The sequence below is a fragment of the Esox lucius genome, chromosome 16, assembly GCF_011004845.1.
Source record: "Esox lucius isolate fEsoLuc1 chromosome 16, fEsoLuc1.pri, whole genome shotgun sequence".
NCBI classification, from domain to species: Eukaryota; Metazoa; Chordata; class Actinopteri; order Esociformes; family Esocidae; genus Esox; species Esox lucius.
The window spans coordinates 6,762,397-6,790,387 of record NC_047584.1 but is presented as its reverse complement, the minus strand read 5'-3'; the positions used below and the strand labels follow the sequence as shown (position 1 = coordinate 6,790,387).

The window sequence follows — 27,991 nt, the reverse complement described above, 5'->3', positions numbered from 1 at the left end:
AAACAGTGTTGATAGAAAAATATCATAAATATTGACACAGGTACAGAATGTTTGAAAACCTTGTTAAATATGAGACGACAATGCTATATAACACAGATACTGAGCTATATAGGGACATATTTTATAATGTTATAGCTCAAAGATATGTTTTTTTAAGAATCAATTCAATGAATCTCAAAAAGGTAAAGTAGGAAAATTGTTTGTACCTTTGTTTTCAATACTAAATTATGCTCTTTTGTAGGACTGAGCCTTTTTTTAAACAGTTACGAGATTGGAGAACACACTGGGAGACATTTAAGACCATTCATCCATACACAATGTATTTTTGATACTGTATCTTTCATATGCCCAGTATACTTAAAACCACAGGTTTTCACTGGCATTCAAGCTAGTAGATTAAACGGTAACTGATGATCACGGAATGTTTTTATTTTAAAAAAAAATATTCTCATGTCATCAAACCATGACCACCACCTGGCGTTTACTATATAGCATTTACATTTGGTCTGGATCCAGTGCTAGAGTCACAATACATGTAAATTGAGCTGTTTGTACACTCATCTGTGGTGGGGTCATAGAACACAAGGATAAGAAAAAACATACCTTGAAATGGGGGTGCATGCTTGATGTTATTTCCTATTTTGTCTACACTGGCCCTTGTTAAAGGGGCAATATGCGGTTCAGACATGACTCGCTATAGTATATTACAAGAATACAGCCAGTCAAGTCTGACAATTATGCATCTCCGTAAAAAATTAAGAGACCACTGAAACTTTTTCTTTCCTTTCCAAAAAAGTTGAATAGGAAAGTTTTGAGTGAGGAACAGAAGCGTTCAATTCGTAGTGGTCTCTTAATTTTAACCCTTCTGTTCCTCACTCAAAACTTTCCTTTTCAACTTTTTTGGTGTGAAGAAATTTACCAACTACCTTTGCGGTCAGCAGTTCACCCTGGTGACAGATCCCCAAAAAGTTGTTTGGAGATGATTCACAATACATTAGTCAGCCATCTTCCAGTGACCAATGCACTGATTCAAAAAGAAACCAGGAATGACCCAACGCTGTCAAAGGTGTATGAAATTACTGTAACAGTGTGGCCACAACAGGAAAATTCTATATATCCAGCATTCTCAGCCAGAAGGGAACAGCTGTCTGTGTGTCAGGGAATGCTGATGTGTGGATCACATGTGGTCATTCCTCCAAAGCTTCACACTAGATTCCTTGATGCTTTACATGATAGGAACTGTAAAGATGAAAAGCCTCGCCTGCAGTTACTGTATCTGCGGTGGCCAGGGATTGATAAACAGATTGAGGAGTTGTCCAAAAGATGTTCTGGATGTCAGAAGATAAAAAATGCGCCACCACCAGCACATATACACCCATGGGAATGATCATCATCTCCATTGCAATGTGTACACATTGGCCCTCATTTATCAAAAGTGCGTACACCAAATTTCCAGCGTACACCTTGCGTACACCCAAAACCACGGTGATTTATCAATATGGACGTTGGCGTACGGCACTCTCAAATCCTACGCCAGCTCAGGAGGTGGTGTACGCACGTTTTGAGTTAGTGCGGAAATGCACAGAAAAAAATCCTAACGCACTGACAAACTAAAAGATATGATATAATATGACCCACTGTAAAAAAAACATCATAATAATTACAAACTTCAGTGTTTATTTTGTGTGACTTTATTTTGTGTACCAAAGCATTTGATTTATAGCCTATGTATTCCTTCAGATGCGAGCCTTTGCGCTTTACATGACGTTTCAGGGTTAGGCCCGGCAGTTGTGCACGGACTGGTTTCAGTAATAAAAGGCTTTTAATGACCAAAATATAATTCAGACTGACAAAATAATAAAAATGACATTCTTCTTCTTTTAAATAATAATAAAAATAATAATAATAATAGAAATAATAATAATAACGACATTCTTCTTCTAAATAAAAATAAACGTCATTAATAATAAAAATCATAAAATAATAAGACGAATATTACAAATTGTCATGCAATTATTAATGTGAATGAATGGTACTCCACATCACATCATCATCACTATTGAACACCCCAATACATGTGACGTGATACGAAATGAAATGCTAATTGTTTCAAACGCGTGCAGTAAAATGCATTGTGATAGGTCATTTGCTCATCCAAACAGCTTTATAAACTGGATTTCCACAGTACAACAATTCTCTATGATGGCTGACCTGGCGCTTTTAGAAGACGCATATGTGCCCTTGAGAAGGGAAAGAGTATTTCAAGATAGGCGAGATCTTCTGAATGAAGCGGATGAATGGCTGATAAGCAGATTCCGTCTTCCAAGGCATCTTCTCCTGGAGCTGTGCAATAACCTGGAGCCCTACCTCCAACGTGAGACCCGGCGGCCAAGGGCCTTACCTGTTCCAGTCCAGGTTCTCTCCACACTGGGGTTCTTGGCCACTGGAACCTTTCAACGGGAGATTGCTGACAGGTCTGGTATATCCCAACCCACCATGAGCCACGTGCTGTCATCCGTGCTGGCTGCCATCAGGACTCTCATCCCACACTACATACAATTCCCATACGACAATGCCCAGCAAACAATGATTAGAAGGGGGTTTTATGAGATTGCTGGGATTCCAAATGTCATAGGTGCAATTGACTGTACCCACGTGCGTCTGAAACCACCATCGGTTAATGATTACGCATACATCAACCGCAAAAATTATCATTCAATGTGCAAATTATTTGTGATGCCAGACTCCGCCTATCAAATGTTGTGGCACGATGGCCTGGAGGCACCCACGATGCCTTAATTTTTGAGCACAGCAGCGTGCGCAGACGGCTGCAGGAGGGCGCATTGAGGGGTCATGGTTATCTTTTAGGTGAGTACTAAGAGCAAATTTATTTTGCCAAATATATTCATTTCCTAATGTGACAGGTGACAGGGGTCATCTTCTTTTAAACTCTTTGATCACCCCTGTGCCAAATCCCGTGACGCATCAGGAGCGCAACTTCAACCACGCGCACGCACAAACACGAGCCACTGTGGATCGCTGCATGGGGCTCCTAAAAGGTAGATGGCTCTGCCTGGCACATGCGGGGGGCACGTTGCTCTATTCGCCAAATAAGGTGTGCAACATCATTTTGGCATGTGCCGTCTTACACAACATGGCTGAGGTAAACCGTGTGCCATTTGATGCGCTGGCCCCAGACCCAGAAGTGCCAGTGGAGCAGTGGGCAGCATCACCGGCTTTAGGAGCTATTCAGCTCAGACAGGACCTTGTTCGGCGGTTTTAAGGGTAAGATAAAATAACAGACTTCGTTTTCACTGTTTTTTTTAAGTTCTCATTCATTTGCTTTAATGTCGTATTTATTGACACTAATGAATGGTTAATTTCGACCAGTAGTCTACAAATTTCTGTCTGTCTTTCCAGGACCTCCTCCGTCCGGACCCTTGGCCGTGGCGCACGGGAGGTTGGTGGACGGGACTCGGCTTCCCCCGCTTGCACCTGTTCAGGCTCTGGCGCAAGGATAGGCTCAGGCTCCTGGATGGGCTGAGGGGGAGATGCCTCGAGGGCGCTGGGCCCTGCAGTGCCATCATCTGCAAAACAATAGAGCACAATTTGAATAAAACGAGTTAACTATGGACTTGTGTTTTTTTATTATTATTGGTCCATCAAATTTAAGTTTACTTACTATGAATGTCGTCGGTATCTCTCCCACCGGTGATACCTTCCAAAGACACCGTTCCGATGAGGGCTGCCACCCGCTCCTCGTTCGGTGTCAGCTGGAGACTTGGATCCGGTGGGCCTCCCCCAGTCTGACTCTGGCTCCTCTTCAGTGCCGAGACGCGCCTCTTTGTGGCGATCTTTGAATCGGACCACTTTTTTTTCACCTACAATAAACAAGAAAACTCATGCTTAACTTGATCGGTCTATATTAAGCAATAAAGAAAACTCATGCTTAACTTGTATTAAGCAATAAAACATTCTTACCTCTGTTGGAGTGCGCTTCTCAACCCCCACACTATTAACAGCACTCGTAATTTGGGTCCATATTTTGTTTTTGTGGGCACCTTTTATTCCGCTTTTTAAACTGCCAAATATACATATCTTTTTATTTCTACCTCCCTGGTGATCGTCTCAATCTCCACGTCAGAGAAGTTTCTCTTTTTTGCTGTCTTCCGTGTGTCCCTGGCGTAAAATGAGGGCGTGGGGGAAGCGGAGACTTGAATATATAGGGGCGTGTTATTCTAATGACGATCGTTTTCAGCCGCGGCATTTATCAAGGGCAGGTATTGCGTACACCTGGATTTTAAAGGTACGCACAGCTTCATAAATCAGGCGGTGAGAGGAGTGTAAGCAAAATCTTACGCCAACATATACGCCGGTTTCTACGCAAGAATGATAAATGAGGGCCATTGACTTTGCTGGGCCATTCATGGGTTCTATGTTCTTAATTGCAGTTGATGCTCATTCGAAATGAAGTGATTAAGAAGTCGTTTACCACTTCAGAAAATACCATAATTATTTTAAGAACCTTGTTTTCCAGAAATGACCTGCCAGAACAGATTGTCAGTGATAAAAGACTGCAGTTAATGTCTAATGAATTCTGATTGTTCATGGAGGAAAATGGCATCAAGGACTTTACATCTGCGCCACATCATCCTAGCACAAATGGCTCAGCCGAACGCATGGTTCAAACCTTCCAAAGATCCATCAAAGCCATGGACAAGGAAGACATTACACTACAACACAGGATTGACAAACGTGGTGCATTCAACCAAAAATACAATCAAACTTGAGATCTCGCACCTAATGAGACCTGACGTTCTGAGAAGTCCAAAACAAGCAATTCAGACACTTGAATGACAAAGTAACCAGGAATGTTAATGTAGGCCAGGATGTCCTCGTACGAGAATACAGAACAGCCAAATGGCAACCTGGAAAAATCACCTCCAGAACAGGATCTCTAATGTAAACTGTCAAGGTGGGAGACAACCTCTGGAGACGTCACGTAGATCAGGTATTGGATGTCCAAGAAAGGGAGAAAGTGACATCTTCCCCTAATCTAGCTGAGAAATGAATCCAGACAACAACAATTCCAACATCTCAGATTCCCACAGAGGGGAGGGCTCTGTACGTGACTGAAGGCCCACCTGATGTATCTGTTGCATCAGTAGCAGATCAAAGTCCAAAGTCGTTCAAGGACCACTATCCTGAGAGAACAAGACACCCACCTCAATGACTAGATTTATATTCTGAAGAAATAGGACACACAGAGTGGGGTTATTAGTTATTTGAAACAAGTTTGTTACATAACATTAAACTAAACAGGGAGGAAGTGTAGTGTTTGTAGTCTATAGGACCTATTTTATGTGAAGCGTTACTACCACGTCATAGTCTGTTATTAGTCTACCTACAAGTGATTACGCATTGATTTATAGGTAACGATGTAAGCAACATCAGTTCCAATGCAAGTGATTAAACAGTGACACAGATCCCAAATCGTTTCTCTAGCCTATTATGTTTTTTATAGTTGTGTAAGCAGGGGCATTGGACTGGGGGGAAAAGGGGTACTAAGTATATAGGGCCCTAATGTGTAGAGGGGCCCTCGAAAATGTTTGAATCTTGAATAAAGTGGGGAGGGGCCCTCAGAGACCGCCTATGTACAGGGCCCAGAATTTTGTGCTACATCCATGTGTGTAAGTAACGGTAACAGACACAACATCCTGAGATGCTTGTGTGCAAATCCACTTGCTAACATCTAGATGGTGTGGTGTTAGCAAGTGGATTACGCTAAGCATTAATGTTGCTTTTCCACCAAAACTGAAAGAAAAGCTAATGTTTGCAGGCACCCACCTGCATCCCATTCTGATCACATTTTAGCCTGGACATCAAAGGACAATACAAACTCTCGACTCGTGATAAGAACAGAGGACAGTTAGCTTGAGAATCACAAAGAGCTTCTGTTACGTTGAGTGCTCCATCTTGAAGCCTGACTGGTTAGTGTAGAGGAGATTGCTGTAAAACTAAAGTGTCTTGATTAAGGTATTAATCTGTAATTTTAGTGTGGTTCATGTGGGCATTTTGTTAGGTGACCAGACATTGGTAGCTGCTGGATATCATCTGGAGAGAGTGGGGGGAAAGCAGGACATGGAGGTGGAAGAGGCAGAAGTCTGAAGGGAGGAAGATTTAGTAGATGGGAGAGATCATAGGATAGTAGCATAAAGGGCAGTTGAGGAGCGAGAATGAGTATTAAGGCATGTTCTATTCCCATGGAGCTAAGGTTTCAGCTAGTGTAGGCAATAACTTGTTATTTTTCCGATTACACTTGTGACAGTACTGTCTTCCTTCTAGAGAAGGAAAGACATGCTGAAATCAGCATAGGCTAGAACCAGGCATTGAACAGTGTTCCCTTTATGTCCTTAGATAGTTGTTGACACACAGAGACCACTGAATAGATGCCGAAATCACACCTGCCTTGTCCTGCAGTCAGTGGTTCAGAGGGGCTGCAACTATTGAGAATGCCGTAATGTAACAGCGGTAATACTTTGCTATGCCTACTAATGAACGAAGCTAGTCACGGTTCTGGGGACCCTCCACTCCCTCACAGCCTCCGTGGATCAGTGGCCACGCGCTCTGTTGATGGTCCAGATACAACACTTCCTCCTGGTTACTTTAGGGGCTCAAAAGTCAGACAGTATGTATTTGTATACAGTTTTAGATTTTATCCCCCCAAAAATCCTTACAGTATGCTTTGTTCAGTGGATGAAGTGGAGATTGTAGGAAGAACATTTCCACAAATATTTTGCTATCTCCTTAAAAATGCCATTAAATCATGGAGGACTGAGACATTTTCTGTGAATTTTCTTGTTGCATTCTGAGGTTATTTAGAAAGAATTTGGTGCGTTGTTCCCCATTTTCAATCCAATTAGCTGTATTTTTGTAAAAGGTTATATTTCATTGTTCTCTTTTCATCATCAATAGTGCCTCTATTTCTTATTGCTTCTCTTCTAACTTATTAACCTTTATTTACAGTTTTTATTGTAATCTATTTCTGCAATTCATTCCTTTATCTCATTATTATTTTAGTCTCTTTTGCCAGGTTTTCTTTTTTCTTTATAGCTGAGTTTGTATTGTGTAGCCTCTGAAAGTAATTTGAAAGCGTACCATACCATATAAGTATTGGCTGTACCAATGTGATCTAGAAAGCAGTTGGTTATAAATTCCCTTGTCTTAGTTATGAACTTACATTTCCAGTAGCCCTGTCCCCTTGGAAATTCAGTGGAATTAATGTGGATGCTAAAAAAGTGATAATCAGAGGAGCACTCTATCAGAATCTAAGTCCAGGTGGCTCGCATGACTAAGCCTACTCCATGTATACCTCCACATCTTCATCTCTCTCGCTTGATCAGATTAAGTGATTTTTTATGTTTTTTATGTTTAATTAGCTAGTTATGCAAATGAGGCCAATTAAAATAGTCAGTCAGTTACGGTTGTAGAATTGTATATGGGGATAGCTGCGATGTGAAACAAAGTTGGTTTGGTCTTTCTAGCTTGAACAGTACAAGAGACAATATTTACAGGTTAATTAATGCTAATTATGCAAAATACATTGATAAATATAGTCACAGTCGATATGGGTTTAAGAAGGATAAGTTGGGATAGTCTAAGCATGGCAAACAAAGTTGGTTTGGTCTCTCCAACTTCACCGGCTGAAGACATACAATTAGTGTTGACTAATAACTGCATATTATAGCAACAAGTTTAAAAATTAGTCTTCTGAAATGAGAAGTCAGACGTAAATACATGGGTGGGCTGCTGTTCTGCATTGCAAGAAATTCAGCAGACATCTCTGTTATGGGTTTAATTTGTATTATTCTATGAATGGGCCGTGGGACATGTGAAATGATATATCAGGATGGATTTTGCCCAGATCTAATTTACAGGCAAGCCCACTTAAAATGAATAAGACTATGAGCGAAGTTTAGAGCTAAATAAGACAATGCAAGAAATCCAAAGTCGTGTATAATTTTCTTTGGCAAAAACACGTGATAAGTATAAAGCAATGTTATGTAGTATGATAAAGTGGGGCTCTAGTTGCACAATACCCAAACCATCTATCTGCTCAATGTGTAGATAATGTATACATTTATGAATAATGTTGGCTTTCTAACTAATTGCATTCAGCTGTTCATAAAGTTATTGCAAGCAACAGTAAGTAGAAAATTAAAGTGTCACAACACATTATAAAACAGAAAATGGTAATGTCAATATCACACTTTACTCTCGCCAATGAGTAATACTGCTCTGGAAAAAAAATTGAAACCAATGCACCAATGCAACAAAGAAAAAGTGTTCTCTTAATTTTCTCCGGAGCTGTATATCATGTTTCATTCCAGAATCCACACACAATCAGATAGCTAGCAAAATTACAAAAATGTGCAATCTGGGGTGTCATACATTAAATAACCTGAGGATATTGCAGTTTCTCATGACATGGGATTTCTTAAATTAATTTATACATATACAAATCTTTATTTGCTAATATTTTCCTTGATTATTTTCCATACCCTACTATTCCCTCCCTAATTGGAGTAAACTAATGAACAACAACTTTACTTCCAGCCTATACATATCACATCATATTATGGATTTTTTTTGTTTATTTATTTAATTTTGTTATCCCACCCTTCTACTACCCTCAACCCCTCCCATCTATAACGAAAGACCTTACAGTTTTTATGTCTTATTGGTATTAGTCTTTCGACTTTGACAAATTATTGTCATGGCAAAATGCTTTTCCGCCTAACTAACTAATGGTTTTACACAAAAAAAACTCTGAGAAAAGCAATATTTAACTGTAACAAAGGTATCCATAAACATTCATTTCTGATGGAAAAATACAACATATTTTCATATGATTTCAAGCTCACTGCACAAACCGACTGACAAGTCAATGGCCATTTTGAATACAGTGTGGATTAGCTTCGCTTGGTGAAAATAACGGCATTAGGCTGTAGTCTAAATGAGCTGGTTCCATTTTGTGTGTGGTTTAAGTTATTTCAGTGGAGACAAGTTGAGACAGTTGAGTGCAAATTCTTTTTTGTTGAAATGTGGTCTGGAATAACTTCATTTGCTATAATAGCAGATAGTTTAGCAATTATATTAGATTATGCATATTGTTCTGTAATGTCATATTGCTCACATTACTGATGAATAATGTAGGCAAGGTCACTTGTTTCAGAACACAAAATCTGCTAAATAGCATTGTTAATATATACATTGAAAATACTGTTGACACCAAAAAAATTATATATGCATATTTATTATGAACATTAATATATTCAGTAACCCACGACCCATTCAAATCCTGTGGCCATAACCACCTCGTTTAAAGACACTGGTCTAAATAGACCAAAAGAAGCATGCTGCATTGCATGTTGTGTTATCCCTAGAAGTTGTGTGTAATATATGGAACTATGATGATTGTATGATGTATGATTCCAAACATAGAGGGCTGGGTATCAGGTGTGGCATGGTATCCTGCCAATAGACTTCACTAGAAGTATCTGAGTTGACAGAAGGAGTCTCACAGTCTTCCCAAAAGGAGTTCTGGTACACTCAAGAGAAATGTGTCACACTTGTACTCGATAATGTCTTTTTTAACAGCTTGGGGAATGTCGAAGTTTTTAAAAGATGAATTATAATCCCTCTCAGGTTTTTTACCAGGCAGCTACAGCAAAGTGCTTCATTACCAAGAGACTAGTTCTAGAGGTCTGAGTTAGATCAGATTTCTTCCAACAGCTGAAATCAGAGAGGAGAGACTGTGAGACTGCACAACATGAGCCAATAAACAGCTGAACATGGCCACTGGGCTAGTGCTTATGCAGTGTCTCACAATCACACAACAAACACGATAAAAAACCAACACAGAGACACACAGCTCCAACATGCATACCTGAGCTTCACTCAGGAAATGGACAAAAATAATGTGTTCTGCTCACAGATGTAGGATATGAGAGGGGCAGCTTCAAAAGCATTCATTGCTGATGTTTAATTGTTGGTAGTTGAATCATTTTGGACTAGTTTTAAATTTCTGAAAGGTGATTTATGGCAATACATGTATAAATTACAATATAGTATATGTTCCCATCATTTGTATAAATTTTTCACAAATACCACCAACTACCATTTCACAACAAAGATTATATTGACATAGTAAAAAAAAGAACTGTTGAATTCATCATATTAAAGGCCCCACTGCAGATTGTTTTAGCTCAATATCAAATACATTTTCTGTAACAGTTAAGTACCTTACAATGATAGCTTGCAACTGTTTTTCAAAAATATATTATATATGGCCACTGCAAAATGAACACGTCTGTTTCTCACTCAAAACTTTCATTTTCAAAGAAAAAGGTACAGTGGTCTCTTAATTTTTTGCGGAGCTGTGTATACATGTATCGATCAGCCATAAGATTATGATCACCTGCCTAATATTGTGTAGGTCCCCCTTTTGCTGCCACAAAAGCCCTGACCCGTCGAGCCATTGACTCCACTGGACCTCTGAAGGTGTGTTGTGGTATCTGGCACCAAGACATTAGCAGCAGATCCTTTAAGTCCTGTAAGTTGAGAGGTGGGGCATAGATCAGAATTGTTTGTCCAGCACATCCCAAAGATGCTCGATTGGATTGCTTGGATTTTGCTTTGTGGCAGGACGCATTATCCTGCTGAAAGAGGCCAGTGCCATCAGGGAATACCCTTGCCATGAAAGGATGCACATGGTCTGCAACAATCCTCAAATAGGGGGGTTGTGTCGAAGTAACATCCACATGAATGGCAGGACCCAAGGTTTCCCAGCAGAACATTGCCCAAAGCATCACACTGCCTCCACCGGCTTGCCTCCTTCCCATAGTGCATCCTGGTGCCTTGTGTTCTCCAGGTAAGTGACGCACACGCACCTGACCATCCATGTGATGTAAAAGGATTGTGATTCATTAGACCAGGCCACCTTCTTCCATTGCTCCATGGTCCAGTTCTGATACTGTCGGCAGTGGACAGGGGTCAGCATGGGCACCCTGACTGGTCTGCGGCTACGGAGCCCCATACACACAGCCCCATATGAATGGTTTGTTCTGACACCTTTCTATCAGTACCAGCATTAACCTTTTCAACAATTTGAGCTAGAGTAGCTCGTCTGTTGTTTCGGACCACACAGGCCTGCCTTCACTCCCCACGTGCAACAGTGAGCCTTGGCTGCCTAAGGACCTGTCGCCGGTTCACCGCTTTTCCTTCCTTGGACCACTTTTGATAGGTACAAAATCCCTGCAGACAGTTTTGTAGATGCTTTGACCCAGTTGTCTAACCATCACAATTTGGCCCTTGTCAAAAGTCGCTCAGATTCTTACGCTTGCTAATTTTTCCTGCTTCTAACACATCAAGATTGAGAACAGAATGTTCACTTGCTGCCTAATATATCCCACCAACTGACAGGTGTCATGATAATGAGATTATCAGTGTTATTCACTTTACCTGTCAGTGGTCATAATGATCGGTGTATATATTTAGCACTAAAATCCAAAATCAATCTCAAACTACAATTTTGCTATGGGCTGTGGGGCAAATAAGAAAGATATGAAACCCCTTAAAATCAGAAAATTGCCAGTTTGACATCTTAAAAGATACAGATGTGCTCAAATGTTTGCATACCCTTGGAGAATTGGTAATATATGTACCATTTGTAAAGAAAACACAAGTGAGCAGGCAAAACACATCTTTTATTTCTTATAGGATTCACATTCAACTGTAGGTCATAACAGAATGGCACAATCATAAAACAAAACATAACAATAAAGAAAAAAATGTCAGCATACCCTTAGTTCTTAATACTGTGTATTGCCCCCTTTAGTATCAATGATAGAGTGCAGAATTTTTTGTAATAGTTGTATATGAGGCCCCCAAATTATTGCAGGTGATATAGCTGCCCATTCGTCTTGGCAAAATGCATCCAGGTCATGCAAAGTCAGTGGTCACGTGTGGGTCTTGCATGAACCACACGTTTAAGATCTCCCCAGAGTGGCTCGATATGTATTAAGGTCAGGAGACCGTGATGGCCACTCCAGAACCTTCACCTTTTACTGCTGTAACCATTGGAGGGTCAACTTGGCCTTGTGCTTAGGGTCATTGTCATGCTTGAAGTTCAAGAGCATCCCATCCGCAGCTTTCATGCAGAAGAATGCAAATTGCCTGCCAGTATTTCCTGATAACATGCTGCATTCATCTTGCCATACATTTTCAAGATTCCCCGTGCCTTTAGAGCTCACACACCCCCAAAACATCAATGAGCCACTACCATGCTTCACAGTGGGGATGGTACTCTGTTCACAATACGCCTTGTTGACCACTCTCCAAACATAGCGCTTATGGTTGTGACCATAAAGCTCTATTTTGGTCTTGTCACTCCAAATTACAGCGTGCCAGAAGCTGTGAGGCATGTCAAGGTGTTGTCGGGCTAATTGCATCCAGGCTTTTTTGTGGCATTGGGGCAGTAAAGGCATCTTTCTGGCAACTCAACCAAGCAGCTCATTTTTGTTCAAGTATTGTCATATTGTGCTCCTTGAAACAACCACACCGTTTTTTTCCAGAGCAGCCTGTATTTCTCTGAGGTTACCTGTGAGTTTTTCTTTGTATCCCAAACAATTCTTCTGGCTGTTTTGGCTCAAATCTTTCTTGGTCTACCTGACCATGGCTTGGTATCAAGAGATCCCCGAATTTTCTACTTCTTAATATGTGATTGAACAGTACTGACTGGCATTTGCAAGGCTTTTGATATCTTTTGATATCCTTTTCCATTATAAAGTTCTATTACCTTGTTATGCAGGTCTTTGGACAGTTATTTTCTGCTCCCTGTGGCTCAGTATCTAGCCTGCTAACTGAATCTACGTGAGAGCTAACAAACTCATTGACTATTTATACACAGACACTCATTGCAATTTAAAAAAACAAAGGTGTAGGAAATTCATCTTTTATTGCCATTTTCACATGTGTGTGTCACATTGTGTGTCTGTAACAAGGCCAAACATTCAAAGTTATGTACATTTTTGATCTGGGCCAATTGGGTGATTTCTGTTATCATTATGATTTAAAAAGGAGCCAAAAACAATATGATAATAAATGGCTTCATATGATCACTATCCTTAAATGAATGCTGGTACTGTTCAGTCATATTTTCAAAATAAATGCCAAGATTTCACAATTTCTGCCAGTGTAAGCAAACTTATGAGCACAACTGTATAATATTGAAAGTCTTACCTTTCAAAATGTGGTCATTAATATCTTCATGAAACTCAATGGTATTCCTCTGTAGTCTTGCATTGCCACACCTCATTTAGAGGTCTGAAATTTTGTTTTTGAATTGAAGGCTTGAATAAAGATTTTTGTTGTTGTTGATGTTTTTCTGGTTAGCAAGTTTTCTCAAATTTTGTGATCAAATATTTGATTATGTTCTTGCATCACTGCAACAAGGCAGGTGTGGGAGTAGAAGGTTGAGAAGTGTCTTCTGATGTACATCTCACAAAGCTGTTCTACTTATCACACCACTCCGTCGACCAGAATGTTTTCACCTGCGTGGGGAAGGTAAATGCATTCCCTGACCAACAACTATGATTGAGCTCACAATGCAGCCTTGCTTGACAGTCACCCATACACCCAGAGCAAACAGATTAGTATTACGTTTTTGTTTGGAAAATAGTCTCCTCAAACCCATCCACAATATACGTAGACCAAAAATGCATGATTAGAAGTTGTAATTGCATATGCCATTTAGTAGACACTTTGGTCAAAGTAAATTTCTGTCAGGCACGCATACCAGTTTGAAAAGTCTGAAAGCCCGTAGTGGGAATCAAACCAACAATCCTGACATTGCGATGACTATGCCTGACCAACTGTAAAGGCATTATTCTGCATCAAGCACCTCTGAGAGGGGTGGGTCACTTATAATCCTGTTGAGCCCTGTGCTTTATCTTCTTGTCATCTGACCATAACGTGGCTCGGAGTTTGATAAACAGCACTGGCACTCGGATTGGAACCATTGCTTAGGCCTGATGATGTAAATAGAGCTCTTTGACCATTTAACCTGGTGGTGCGTTAGGCGTCTTAAAACTAAAGCATATGCAGAAAAGTACCTTCTTTATATAAGAAATGAAATACATTTAAAAAACACTTTTGTGCAATATAAAAAAAAAAGCCAAATGTATTTAACGTGTGAAATGTAAAAGAGCAGTATTTAAAAAATAATGGTTGGCTCTGAAAGGAGACTGACACTTTCCTTGGATCTTCCAGCTAGAAAAAAACCCTGGGCAGCAATCAAAAGTAACTAATGCCATTATAACTGTTCTAATCCCTAAGATTTAGGAATTAGTCTGTTCATGGTGTTTGTAAATGTGGTCAGCCACTCCAACACCATACAACACTTAACAATTTAACATACTGTAAGACCAATATAACCCTAACCCTTCACTAGGTTAAGCACACTGTTTCAGCCCAAAGAGAGCATCAATTTACAATAGATGCCATGTTGGATCAGACAGCCACTAGATCCTATATCTTGTGTACGATGGTGATTATTGTCAGGATTTATCCTTTTAAGATTTTGGTAAATTACAAAAAATCTGGCTGAAACTTCAACATGGAAGGCACTTAAAGATTTTTCAAAGCCCAGAGAAGGATGTCCTTCTTAGATTTTATTGCAAGGTCTCAAGTAAGTTAAGCAGTCTGCCCTGGACCAGCTATCTAAAACTATCTTTAGCACATGCAAGCAAGTGAATGGAAGAGCCCAACTTATCTTCACTGCTGTCATCAAGGCAGCCGGTATTTTTAGGGGGCAGCAGCTGCAAAAGCATTTAACAGTCTTTCATGAACAATGACACTCTGGGTGTCTTACGGCAGAACACCACAGAGATTGGGGAACTGCTCTGGAGTGTAGAAAGTGGGCTGAGGAGAAATACACACATTTTGACTTTTTGGGATGGTTAGGACACAAGCCTCTTAAGATGGACAGATGGATCACTTGAAAACCGTGAAGTGAAGGCACCTCATTGGTTTGTCAAATTGGTTGTTTCAGACAAAGTACCAAAAACTGGATTACAGTTGCTGTCTGGGGAAGAATTACCAGTAAGTGACATTACTTGGCAGTTTTGAGGCGGGGATATAGCCTCAGTGGCATGAAAACGAGTGCCAGTGAGGAATGTACATTGATGATCGCTCCTTGGGACTGAAGAGAGGTAGGTCATGTGAGGAGTACGTAGTGCGTTTTCACCGGGGGCAAGGGTCATTTCAATTAAACCAGACAAGAAAACAAAGGTTAATCTCCTCTTAGACCCCAGAGGGAATACTGAGACCGCTTTTGAAGCATTATCTTGACGGTTTTTTTAAACAATTTGCGTAAATAAGTGATAAAGTGGTAAATAATTACTTGCACATTTGATTAGAGGTTGTGAAGTGGATATTAAGATGTAACTGATGAAAATGTTTTTCAGTGTATTGACAGGCCACAGCTTCGGGAAAAGAGAACAGGTAAAAATGGTGACCAAATAGAGTTTCACAGGTAAACCAGACTGTACTACTTACTGCTATAATGATTTGATGTTCTATTGCAAGGTTTACGATTCTGTATATTGTGTGTTTATGTACAGTATCCGTTTGCTACAGAGAGAAAAAATGCTGAATGTTTTGTGAGACCCTTAACATTTATAAGCAAGCAAACATATACATTGAGTTTTAGGGGGATATTTTCATAGCCTAACCATATGGTTGCCATATTTCTGAAAAGTTCCAAAACTCAATGGTTTTCTTGGACTCCAGATTTCCTACTTATATCCTACTGATTCTGGGAAATCGTCAGTGATATCCAGAGAATTGATAGACTCATAAATCACTGTACACTGAAAATGTAAATGCAACATGCAACAATTTAAAATATTGTTTACAGGTCAAATAAGGAAATTAGCTAAATTCATTAATCCATTATTTATTTCACAAGATAAATACTGTGAGTACAGAACCTTTTTGATATCTTTTATTTCAACACATGGAGCATGAGAACCACTTTTGACATGCAGCATTTCATTTTTAGTTCAGGGCAAGCTTTCAGCTGCTGCTACCAAAATTGAGAAAGCAAAACTATTAAGAGGAGCCAAGCTGCTCAATTAGAACATTTTATTTCAGCTAGGGAATCTGAAAATCCTGCATTCTATTTACTTTGGAGAATAATAGAAAATAACTATTTTAACATTAACATTTGGATTCAGAATTTTGGAATAAGACCACTAATGAAGGGTGTGATGGAGTCTCATCATAATTTGACTGTGTGTTTGCTGCGTGACTGCTAGGATTGAGAAAACCCAGTCAGATCTGTGTTTTTGTGAGCATGTGGGTTCCTGGGCATGCTTTGTGATACCTGACACAGCCTCTCTCACAGGTCTTTTTTTAGGGCAAACTATATTAAGGACTTTCCCATTGAAATACAGCACCAACTGTGCTGGCTGTGTGTTGTAGTGGCTGCTGTTGCAATATGACTTAAGTGAAGGCCATTCTCCCTTCAATGGCTAGCTTGTGCTTCTCTTTCACACATACCACTGTTATTCAATTAGCACTAATAGTATTGCCCTCCACAGACTTAAAACATCATGGATCAGGGATACTAAGCAGTTGCCATGTTTTAATTACAAAATCATTATACACACATATTAGTAATATGAGCTGCAGTGTTATGCAATCATCACGCAGTGCCCTGACAGGGTTACACTACTCAGTCTATAGTTTTCAGGCACTACATTGTCCCAGACTAGAAATATGTGATTCATTTGGTGAAGAGGTATAAAGCATTATTCCTTGTTATAACATTGAGCTGTTGTACATAATGTATTTTATTAGACAGGTTGTTTTAAGATGGAAGCATGGGTCTGAATCTGGTTACAGAGTCTCTTTTCTTTCCTCTCTTTATGTATCCTATTCAACAAACAAAATGTATGTACAGGGCTAGTCTGCCCCAATTCTAATTGTTTTTGGGGAGTGTTCAATGTATATTTCAACATATTCCAAAGCAGACTTACTTATTAAAAGAAAGAAAGATAACAATACTTATGGATGAAGTCTACACATTAAATGAAAATGTGCTTGCCCAGAGAAGTATGAACAAATATTATGAGAGTGTTGTCCTAAGCCACCACTTCCTAAATTTACATTTCATCTTACAAAGCAAATAATCCAACACCAAATTGACCAGTGTCGGCTCTGTTGATAACCATCATTTTCAACAATTAAAACCAACTGATTTGCCGCAATTTACTATGCAACTACAATGCATTTTTTTTCTCTTTCTTTACTTTCAGTACCTTGCACGGTAAAGACGTGGCCAGCCCAGCTCTGGTGTGGGAGCGACTGCATGCTGTTGGCCTGCCGAGGGTGAGGTGAGGCTGGCAAACTAGCAGAGATGGATGTGTTCGGCGGTGCCCCGCGTTTCCTGGCATATCCTCGCACTGTGGTGGTGCAGAGTAGCACTGACGCAGTCCTCAAGTGTCAGATTGGCGGGGACCCTAGGCCAGCGGTCATCTGGGAGCGAAACAACAAACAGGTTCACCCGGAGGGACGCTACCGTCTCTTTGAGGATGGAAATGTCTACAATCTCATTATTTCATCTGTGACCATAGAGGACAGTGGGCAGTACATTTGTAAAGCCAAAAACAGCATCGGGGAAACGTACGCTGCGGCCACTCTGAAGGTGGAGGGAGAGGCCCAAGAGATTGAGCTCCGTGAGGAGAACAAGCCCCGTTTTCTAATCAAGCCCCTTTCCACCCGGGTGGGTCGTGGTGAAGATGCAGTCTTCTCCTGTAAGCTGTGGGGAAACCCAAGGCCAGAGGTGGTCTGGGAGAAGGACGGGAGGAAACTGAACGAGATCTTTGAGAGTACACATTTCAGTGTGGGCTACCAGGACGGGGGATGGTTCCAGCTTAAGATCTTTAAGACACGGGCACCCGATGGAGGAGTGTACACATGCAAGGCCAGAAATGAGTTTGGAGCAGGGCTGGCAGGAGCAGTGTTACTCGTAGATGCAGGCCCAGGTCACGAGGAGGAGGGAAGCCGCAATGGTTACACCAACAGCCACTGGAAAGGCCAGCAAGGGAAACAAAGGAGTGGTAGGCAGGTGGTCACGCGTCTTAAGGAAAATCTACCAACAAACCAACCCAAGCAAGTGAAAATGTTTGCAGTGACAGAAGGCAAGCATGCCAAATTTCGCTGCTTTGTGACTGGGAAGCCCAAACCGGAAATAATATGGAGAAAAGATGGCAGACTGATCATGTCCGGAAGACGGTACTTGTTATATGAAGACAGGGAGGGTTATTTTACACTTAAGGTGTTGTACTGTAAGCAACAGGACAATGGTGTTTATGTTTGTGCTGCATCCAACACTGCTGGACAAACCCTCAGTGCTGTACATCTCTCTGTGAAAGGTAAGTCAAACTGTGATAAATGTTCACAAATTACTTTACCAGAAAACTCAAATGATTATGCAGTACAGTTTCCTTGACCACATTTGATAAAAGGTGTGAACATTTCAAATTGTTCAGTTATTGACAGAAAAAATGTATGTTGATTATGCAATACATTATGCATGTGCAGTAAATTAAAATAACATCATGTTTAGCAGTGACTAATTAGCATCAAGCATTTGCCCATATATTTTCCCATAAATGTACCCTACAAATAAATTGCATTATTATTATTATTGACATTACAGTATATGTAGTAATTATATATTTAACATGGGGGAAACCTTTTGGCATATCAAATCCAATCCTGAAGAACCCCTGTGTTGTCCTCAGTTCGTATGAGCATTGCACTAAAAACACTTGAGCTGTGGGTTCCATTCCCACTAGCGTCAGAAATGAAAATGTGCAGACTCAAACATATGGTCAAAGACAATTCAGTTTCTATCAAGATGGAACACTAATTTGTCTTGTACGTAGTCAATTGAAAATGTACTTAAGAGTAAAAAATGATCTACTCGGATTCTTTGTTGAGGGCTGATTCACACTACAAGGGTTTCATTGAGATTAAAGGAGAATAATGATATATTTCCAAAATTTGTCACATTTTATCAGTTTTTTTAAGGAATTATTGCACTGCCTCTCAACGTATAAAACGCTCTCACTCACTGACAGCAGGATCAGGCAAGCTCAAGAGTGCAGTGCCAGAGGTTTACATTGCTCTCCCCAGTAAAGCTATTTGATAGAACTTTGTGAAATAACAATGATCATGTGAAAAATGTATGTTTTGTCACAGCAAAACACAAAATGAGTGAACCCAAATTGATTGTGATACATTCTACTGTATATACCTTTTGATAAAGTCACAGGTTTTAGGGTTTACCCCTTTTCTAACAGTTGTTTATGGTGGAAATGGTAGAAAAGGTCAAATTTAATAACCACAAATCAATTATCACATACAATGTATACAGCATATTCCTCAATCAACTGTGGTTCCCTAATTTTGTGTTTTCGCTGTGACAGATCGTCCATATTTTTGGGTTTGGTGAAATACATTGAACTTCATGCACTTCCTATTAGTTTTTGCATTCTTTAACAAGTTAGCCAACTTAGCTGACATTAGTTGGTAGCTAGTGTTGGACAAATCATGTTCGATTTCATCACTGCCAGTCTTCAGAATAATGGTAGTACACAGAACACCTTATCTAGTGGTAAAATGGTACAATATGACTTCCTTATCAAAGCACGGTTGGGTTTTTTACACATTATTATTATTTATTTTATGGAAAACGCTTGTCAATATGAATACGCTCGAAAAGTTGTGATAATAGCACCAAAGCAATAAAATTATTTGCATTTACATGTTTGAAAAATATAAAATAGCATATATGAAAACCTCCCTCCATCTAGGGGTGTACTGAGAGATTAGTTATATTTAATCAAACAAGCCAAAGTAAACAACCTGTAACCAAACAAGCAAAAGTATAACTTAGCTGTGAAATTGTACCTACTTGTTTTTATTTGGCTGTACTCACAGGCTGGCTGTCAGATAATTTACATAATATCTTCCCTAAGGCCTCAATCACTTCATTATCAATCTAACCAATTACCAATCTAATCCAGATTTAAAAAAGGAATCATTATACCTAAATTAATATAAGCTGATTAGCATATGACCAGTGCAATCATTAGCCAAATAATTTTGCGTCTGCTAGGTCAAAGCAATTCAATCCCTGATCCACCCAAGGATTAATGATACTTGTTAATTATTTGTAATTAGATCTTAAAGACTTCAAAGTACCCAACCTGGCCAAGCTCACTGACGTAGAGTGGATTCCAAACGGTCCAATGTCTGCAAAGTTACTTATGTTTTGAAAGGTCTCGGGGGCAGTCCATGTGATTGAGGTCTCTAGAGGCGGGATCATGTTTAGCACATGGCGCAGGGAAAAGGCTAAACCTATGGCAATCCTGGCAACAATGTTTTGGCGATAGGGCAAGCTAAACAGTAACACTGGGTTCAAGCAGGCTCAAAATAATACAACATACAACATGTTTTCACTATGATTTCCAGTTAATATAGTAACTATTTAAACAGAGGATTTTGATTAAAAGTGAATTAATGATTGGATTATCAAGCACTTTGAAGAGTATGATAAAATTTATAGCAAGGTACATACCAAATTCAAAGAGCAGTTCAGATGCTTTCGTTTACAACTGTCTGGTACTGTCTCATGGTTTCAGTTACAAACAGTTTATTTCCTATCCAACGCCCCAATGTGTTAACTGTCTTTCCATACCGACTGAATGAAGACATTTGTCTCATATGATTCCGCTTAACTTGTTTGCTACATTGGTATTTACTATGAAACGTATTTCAATTTACAGATTATATAACGTGGTTGAGACCAAGGACACAGATAAAGTGCAGTTAGAATTTTGAATGGACAGCATTTACATGATCACTAGCATTATAAAGATTTAACAGAAGCTATATCCTAATGTTAACCATAACTGTGAAGTAGTATATCTGCCATGATTAATGAATAAATACATTTACAAATGAATCAAATTTTCCACTGGCTTTAGTCAATCTAGACAGTTTTTAGGTGTAACGTCCAAAATAGTAAAGTAACATCAGAAACAGTATCACTAGTTTTATGTGTCAAGGCTACCTCTTTACTGTTAAAGTACTATAAAAAGCTTTGAGTGAACGTTTATGAATCCTTTAGCCTCTTTTGTATTTCTGCATGAATTTGACCTTAAATGTTATCAGATTTTTATTGTTAGTTATAAAAAATTGGTCACTTGAAACTAATTGAGAAAAACAACTGAAAAACTTTTGCTCCTTCTATAATTTTGTTATTAACCATGTCTATCCAACATTCAGTTTTCTTTGTGGGCAAATGTATGTGAACCATTAGAATATTCACCTCAATACTGTATTAAATGGTTTGCAATTTGTCCCCTTATTCTTTATATGAAAGTCGTTTTATGATTTTAAAGTATTTTAGGCTATGTTTTGTGCAATAGTAACTCAAAGGTGATTTTTTTCCCCCATCAGGATTGTCCCTAATCATGTCATTATCAGTATACATTTCTAAATGCTCAGAAACATGTTATCAACTCACTTAAAATAACTAGAAAATCAAATGAGTTACTATTTAGAAAAACTTAACCCCAAAGTACTGCAGATGCATCCGAGTTGGTAGCTATGTCTTTGATATTGCCATTTCATGCAAAGAATAAGGGATGCAATTCTGACCATTTGACCCCTGAACACACTGCAGTGAGCAAACAAGAGTTTTAAATCCTTGTGCCCCCAAAGAAAATATATGTTTGATAAACTTAAAGAAAATGAAAAAGTACAACAGTTTTTGAGTTATTTGTGAAATTAGGTTCACTTAATTTCAGATAATTTTAATCAGATAATTTGATAACATTTTAGGTAAAAATGCATGCAGCAATACAGGAGATGTTACAAGGTTCGCGAACTTTTGCTCACCACCTTTTACCTCTGATAAACAGAATATAGGAGATCCTTATGTAAGTGCTATGAGTGGTATGGAGATCGCCATTAAGAGGTCAACCCCTTAAATTATATCCCTCTCTCTTCTTAATTTCAGAGCCTCCTGTGCGGTTTAAGCAGCCCCTCATTGATCTGGAGGTCTGGGAACGGGACTTGGCTGTTCTGGAGTGTGAGGTTCCGGAAGACTCTGTTCCCATTACATGGTATTTGGAAGACAGGCGGCTACAGCCAGGGGCCAAATATGGGATGGAACAGTGGGGAACAAAACGACGACTAACTATTCGTGATATCGGAGTCGATGACGATGGAATTTATCTCTGTGAGATGGCTGACGGGGGTAGGAGCATTGCTGAGGTGGCAGTTAAAGGTGAACTGTTTTTTTATCTTACTATTTATATACTAACACAGTTGCAGAAACTGTTTTGGCCTACTACTTAAAAAAAAAAAAAAGCATTCTGTGTCCTAATATGTATTGTTTAGTTAACACAATTGCAGTATGCCACTGTCTTTAACATATTACTTTTGGGGCGTTAAGGACAACTGGGAACATGGAAGCTCAGACCAAAAAATATGCAGATGTCTGTGATCTTCAGATCAGAGAACAGATTAATCATCAAAACTGTTTTGTCTGTCCAATATATTATTTTGTTGTTTTGAACACACCATCGGTTTCGACAACACATATGAAACGGCGCGGGTCGTTTTTATTCAACCACAGTGATCTTCTGCATCAAAGTGTGCTCAATTCCAAATAAGAGCAGGTCTCCTTCACTCGTTCAGATGATTATTCACAACGGAATTAAAACGTGTTATTGTGCTAACATTAGCTGGTTAAAGCTTGAAAGGAATGGAATATGCAGTAGAGCAGAGCAGTACTTAAGCTGACGGCTCATAATGAGAATGAATGCAAATGTTACTACACATGTCAGTGTTGACCTTCCTGGCACCCAGAGATGCTGAGGCATCACCCAAATTGGGTGCCATATACTGAATATGGTAAAGACGTCCAGTAGACACAGCTCAAGCTGGTTCCTAGAGTAGACCTCTACAAGAGGTGTTGGGAGGTTTGCTATTTTAAACAAACTTATATACTTGAGGCAGGTTGACTTTGAAGGAAGTAATGTATGTGATTGGTTGACTCAGTGGAGTGGGTAAAGCATATCTTCCAACTCTTAAGTCACTAAATTTAAAGCAACGGCTAAGCTCAAGGTTAGGGTGTGGTTAAGATCTGGATTTGCGGTAGTGACAAGCACTAACCCTGGTCAAATGTCCTTTCAGAGCATTCAGCCTGTTTGAAATCCAAGCTCCGCCCTCTCCATTAAGTCAACCAATCACATGAATTTCTGCTTCCAAGTAAGTCAAACTTCCTAAGCACCTTCCTTTGATCAAACCAACTGTCGATCTTGGAGGATATATGAACCCTTTAGCTATTGATGCGCTGCACTTTGAGTGCAAGAATGCTATCGAAACGAATACCAAAGACGGTTTATTTAGTTTAGGTTCAGCAAAATGTTCTGACTAAATCCTACAGGCTGATACTATGCTTCTATGAAAATCAATGGGCCGCAAAGAGGGTACAGGTTTTTTTTTAAGGTATCCAATTAGTATACCTCAGTTGTTCAAGTTTATTATCAATGTTGACATTTTCTTTAACACAAACAGTATAACAGTAATACAATTTATTTTTTATAAAGTGTTACAAATATTGTTGTACTCCATGTCTTTGCAATTTGCCCTTTCCCTTGAAGGCACAATCATGCGTAAACTTCCACGTAAGGTGGATGTTTTGGAGGGAGAAAATGCTGCCTTCTGTGTTGAAGTGGAGGAGGAGGAAATGGACATACACTGGTACAAAGATGGGATGGAGTTGCGTGAGACTCATCAGACCATCCTGAAATCTTTTGGGAAAACTCATATTCTTGTTTTTGTCAACACAACGCCCCTGGATTCTGGCCTTGTGACCTTCTTAGTGGGAAGATCCAAGACTTCGTCTCAGCTAAGAGTGAAAGGTCTGTATTTTGCAGATGGTTCATTTGAATTTCCTTTGAATTCATAACCAAATGATAAGAAAAACATAAGAACATGGCCTAACTTTATATACATTACATATACAGTACCTTTTACTTTCAGCCGCAAGACACTGCCCACCTAGCTGTCCAGTTGGTGTCCAGATAAACACAGAGCGTGCCAACGCTGTCTTGCTATCCTGGGTTCCACCGCAGGATACACGAAAGAACCCTCCATCAGGTTACATCTTGGAAAGGCAGGAGGTGGGTACCGGCTCTCAGGAATGGCTGCAGTGCTTAACCACCGACTCGGCAACCTCAGTGGAGATTCTTGGCGACAGCGTTCCCTGTGAGGCAGATTATCGCTTTCGCATTTGCAGCGTCAACAAGTATGGCAGAAGCAACAATGTGGAGTTCCCAAGGGTAGTTCACCTGGGTAAGAATATTTCTATTTCCATTGCTAATAGTGTTAATCTGTTTTTACATTGCTAAAAGTTAATGGTACTTTGTAGTTAGCTATGTGAAGGTAAATGGTGTAATAAAATGGCAAAAGTCTGTAAACTTTGGTTATCATTATCATTTGCTAGCAGTAAGCTAAGATTGTAATTGTCTTGCATTAGCTAACTTGCAACCTGGTAATAATCCAAACCTATTCCTTAAAAGCAAGGTAGGTATTCTGATTTGAAATGCAGGAACTATGAGTTTAAATTCTGTGCTCATGAAACACCATTTGTACAATGGTGAACATATACAAAATTAAGCCAGGTTGACAATGGCACAGCTAAAATTGCTAATAGGAACAAAAGAAATACAAACATGTAACATTCTAAACCTTTTGAAACCTGCTGTGCATAAACCCCCAAGTTTGAAGTAGATTAGGATGTAACTGAGGCGTAATATTGCTATGATTTTTAGTCCCTGTGACCAGAATACAAGCCCCCCTACAGGATGCCTTGGTACCAGAAGGCCAGGATGCCTGCTTTTCCATTGAGCTCACTGCCTCAGTTATAGGCTCATGGTTCTTGAATGGCACTCAGCTTGTGGAGGACGAACGTTACTCCATGCGACGGTCTCGAACACACCAATCCCTACGCATTCGAGGGGTACAAGACACAGACAACGGGGCTGAGATCACATTCATTGCTTATGGAATACGAGATTCAGCAGCACTTTATATTCAAGGTACGCAAGATTTACTTCCAAAAAATTTATTTTTTTCCTGTGTTGTAGTCATGCAAGGCAATTATTCGATGAGAAAAACGCTTAAAAAAATTTCTGAATTTTGCAGCTCCTCTGGTGAAGTTCACACCACTGTCAGAAATGGATCGTAATAAATTTGTTGAACTTGGCAACCCCATAGTACTCTATTGTGAGTTGTCCGACCCTGCAGTCCCAGTACACTGGTACAAAAATGGGGTGGAATTACACACAGTTGAGGGTCTTCACATCCAGTCAGAAGGTACCATGAGGAGAATTGTCATCCAATCGGCAGAGTTTTCTCATTCTGGAGTCTATTGCTGTGACGCAATTGATGATGTGATAAGATTTAACGTCGAAGTTGAGGGTAAGATTTTTCATATTTCTTTGTCTAACAATGTTGCTTTCCTGGGCTTGATTCCTGGGCTTGAATATCACAAATACAACACAAAATGAGTGACACAGACATAACCAATTCATATTAATTTCTAAACACCCACAGCGCCACCTGTGAGGTTTTCAGCACTTTCAGAAGCTGAGAGGAACAAGTCCGTTGAAGCAGGCTGCTCTATTGTACTACAATGTGAGCTCTCAGATCCAACTGCCCAGGTGTACTGGTACAAGGATGGAACAAAGCTCCTACCTCAAAGTGGAATAGAAATCCAGTCTGATGGAATCAAAAGGACACTAGTTGTCCACTCTGCAGAGATATTCCACTCTGGGACGTACAGTTGCAAGACAAAGGGTGATGCCATGAAGTTCAATGTGGACATAAAAGGTCAAGTTTTATTTTGGACACTGTTAAAAACTAACCACCACACTCGTAACAAAGCTACTAACTATGATGGTCTTGTGTTGTATGTGGTTTGTCACTACATCTTCATACTTCCTAATTCATTAGATGATGCTTTCTCTAATTAAACCAATAACAATATTGTGACTTACCTAATCAAATCCACAACATCTTTATAGCTTCCCCTGTGAGGTTCTCAACACTTCCGGAAGCAGTGAGGAACAAGTACATTGAAGCAGGCTTCCCCATTGTACTGCAGTGTGAGCTCTCGGACCCCACTGCCTCGGTGTACTGGTACAAGGACGGAACACGGCTCTTTTCAAATCAAGAAATAGATATCCAATCTGAAGGCAACATGAGGACCTTGGTTGTTCAGTCAGCGGAGCTGACTCACTCTGGCATGTACAGATGTACTACGATGGATGATGCCATGGAGTTTCACGTGGAAATCAAAGGTGATTCTGCCCTTTCTGCCTTTGACTTACATCATTTAACCTTTGTATCTTCTTTTGAATGCAACTAATGACCCCTGCCTTCACTGTGTTTTTTTTACAACTCTTTTTCAAGAACAAGAGTTTAATGAACAAGTAAATGTACAGACCATTTTACTGTATTTCCTTGCTACCTGCTCAAATGACAAATTATTCTCTGGCTGGTTATTTGCTCATACTTGTTTATATATGGTATATGTATCTCTAATAATGTCAGTCTTTCTCGCTTGTGTATATATATTTATAGTAAAAATAGTAATTGTTAGCTGTGCCAGTGAAGTTCTCGACTATCTTAGATGTTGAGAAGACCATGTCGGTTGAAGCAGACAGGCCTTTTGAAGTCCAGTGTGAGGTTACAGACCCCACTGCCCAGGTTTTCTGGTGCAAGGATGGGGACAAGATCCTCCCACAGACAGAAATGGAAATCCAATCTGATGGCACCATGAGGAGTTGCATTGTCCAATCACCAGAGCTCTTTGACTCAAGGCTGTACAACTGTGAGACTTCTGATGACACTGTGGATATTAAAGGTGATTTGTGGCTTTTTGGTTAAAATCTCATACAAAGTAACCCCAGAGCACTTTATGAAGGTTGGATGCAACTAACATTGGTGGCAATTTGTATTGTCAGTCTCTAAATTGTGTATGTCTTGATGTGTCTGCTTCTCAAGTTAATTTGAAGACTTGCTTTTCTTCTCGTTCAATGAGGAACTAATATTGTTTGTTTACTATTTCATATAATGGGTTTGTCTCTTTGAAACTGGTCTGAGAAATTACAGATTAGTCAGTTTTTTGGAAGCTTTATTGTAAGCCCACTTACTTTCCCCAAATATTGTTATCTGCTGTAAATTCCCCAATTATAACATCGATGATAATCTTTAGCTCCACCTGTGAGGATCTTACCTTCATCAGAGGTTGTGAAGAGCCATTCGCTTGAAGCGACCAGTCCAATTGAACTACCCTGTGAGATCTCAGACCCCGTTGCCCAGGTGTCACAGCAGACGGACCAAGTAGAGCTCATCTCTGACACTGGATCTAATTTCAAAGTAGAGGACTCCAGGAGGAACCTGGTTGTCGAAGCGGCACACCCCTTCTTCTCTGGGGCGTATTATTGTGCAACAGTCGACGATGTTGCCCCATTAATTGTACAGAACCCAGGTGATTTTTGCCAAATGTTTGCTTAACGGTAGTTTCAGTTGCGACTAACTGTCTGTAGCTTTTGGATTGTCTTAAGTGTTATGAGCTAATTCTTAAAAAGCAAGATGCTCTATTGTTGAAAATGCTTCTTTACACAAACCATTTTACAACCCCTCAAAATAATTTACACTGAATTATCCCCCCCAATAATGACATTTAGCTCCACCCCTTACATACTTGATTACTACTGAAGCTGAGAAGAACAAGTCCTTAGAAGCGGGCCTCTCAATTGTTCAGCAGTTTGAG

At 39.7% G+C, this 27,991-nt stretch overlaps 1 protein-coding gene and 2 long non-coding RNA genes across 8 annotated transcripts in view; 2 read left to right on the top strand and 1 right to left on the bottom strand.

The window, feature by feature from the left end:
- The first annotated feature begins 3,206 nt into the window (after positions 1-3,206).
- LOC114841025 lies at positions 3,207-3,632 on the top strand. Its single transcript, XR_003782993.2, has 2 exons — positions 3,207-3,285; positions 3,421-3,632. It is a non-coding gene; the product is annotated as an uncharacterized LOC114841025 (long non-coding RNA).
- On the bottom strand, positions 3,499-4,048 carry LOC114841026. The gene is made up of 3 exons (XR_003782994.2): positions 3,982-4,048; positions 3,683-3,881; positions 3,499-3,587 (listed from the first exon to the last, which is right to left on the bottom strand). It is a non-coding gene; the product is annotated as an uncharacterized LOC114841026 (long non-coding RNA).
- Positions 4,049-14,937: 10,889 nt separating this feature from the next.
- obsl1b (obscurin like cytoskeletal adaptor 1b) overlaps positions 14,938-27,991 on the top strand; it is a 42,794-nt gene continuing 29,740 nt past the window's right edge. For 3 of the 6 annotated variants that reach the window (XM_020054505.3, XM_020054502.3, XM_020054504.3), the window contains exons 1-11: positions 14,938-15,272; positions 15,528-15,595; positions 17,382-18,500; positions 22,160-22,429; positions 23,811-24,071; positions 24,193-24,504; positions 24,984-25,250; positions 25,357-25,632; positions 25,768-26,043; positions 26,238-26,513; positions 26,846-27,079. In XM_020054505.3, the coding sequence (XP_019910064.2) occupies positions 17,483-18,500; positions 22,160-22,429; positions 23,811-24,071; positions 24,193-24,504; positions 24,984-25,250; positions 25,357-25,632; positions 25,768-26,043; positions 26,238-26,513; positions 26,846-27,079 (3,190 nt within the window). In that variant the 5' untranslated portion in view covers positions 14,938-15,272; positions 15,528-15,595; positions 17,382-17,482. Of the gene's footprint in view, positions 15,273-15,527; positions 15,596-17,381; positions 18,501-22,159; positions 22,430-23,810; positions 24,072-24,192; positions 24,505-24,983; positions 25,251-25,356; positions 25,633-25,767; positions 26,044-26,237; positions 26,514-26,845; positions 27,080-27,430; positions 27,707-27,991 lie in introns of all 6 variants that reach the window. The other 3 variants (XM_020054506.3, XM_020054503.3, XM_020054501.3) reach the window with 2 other exon arrangements.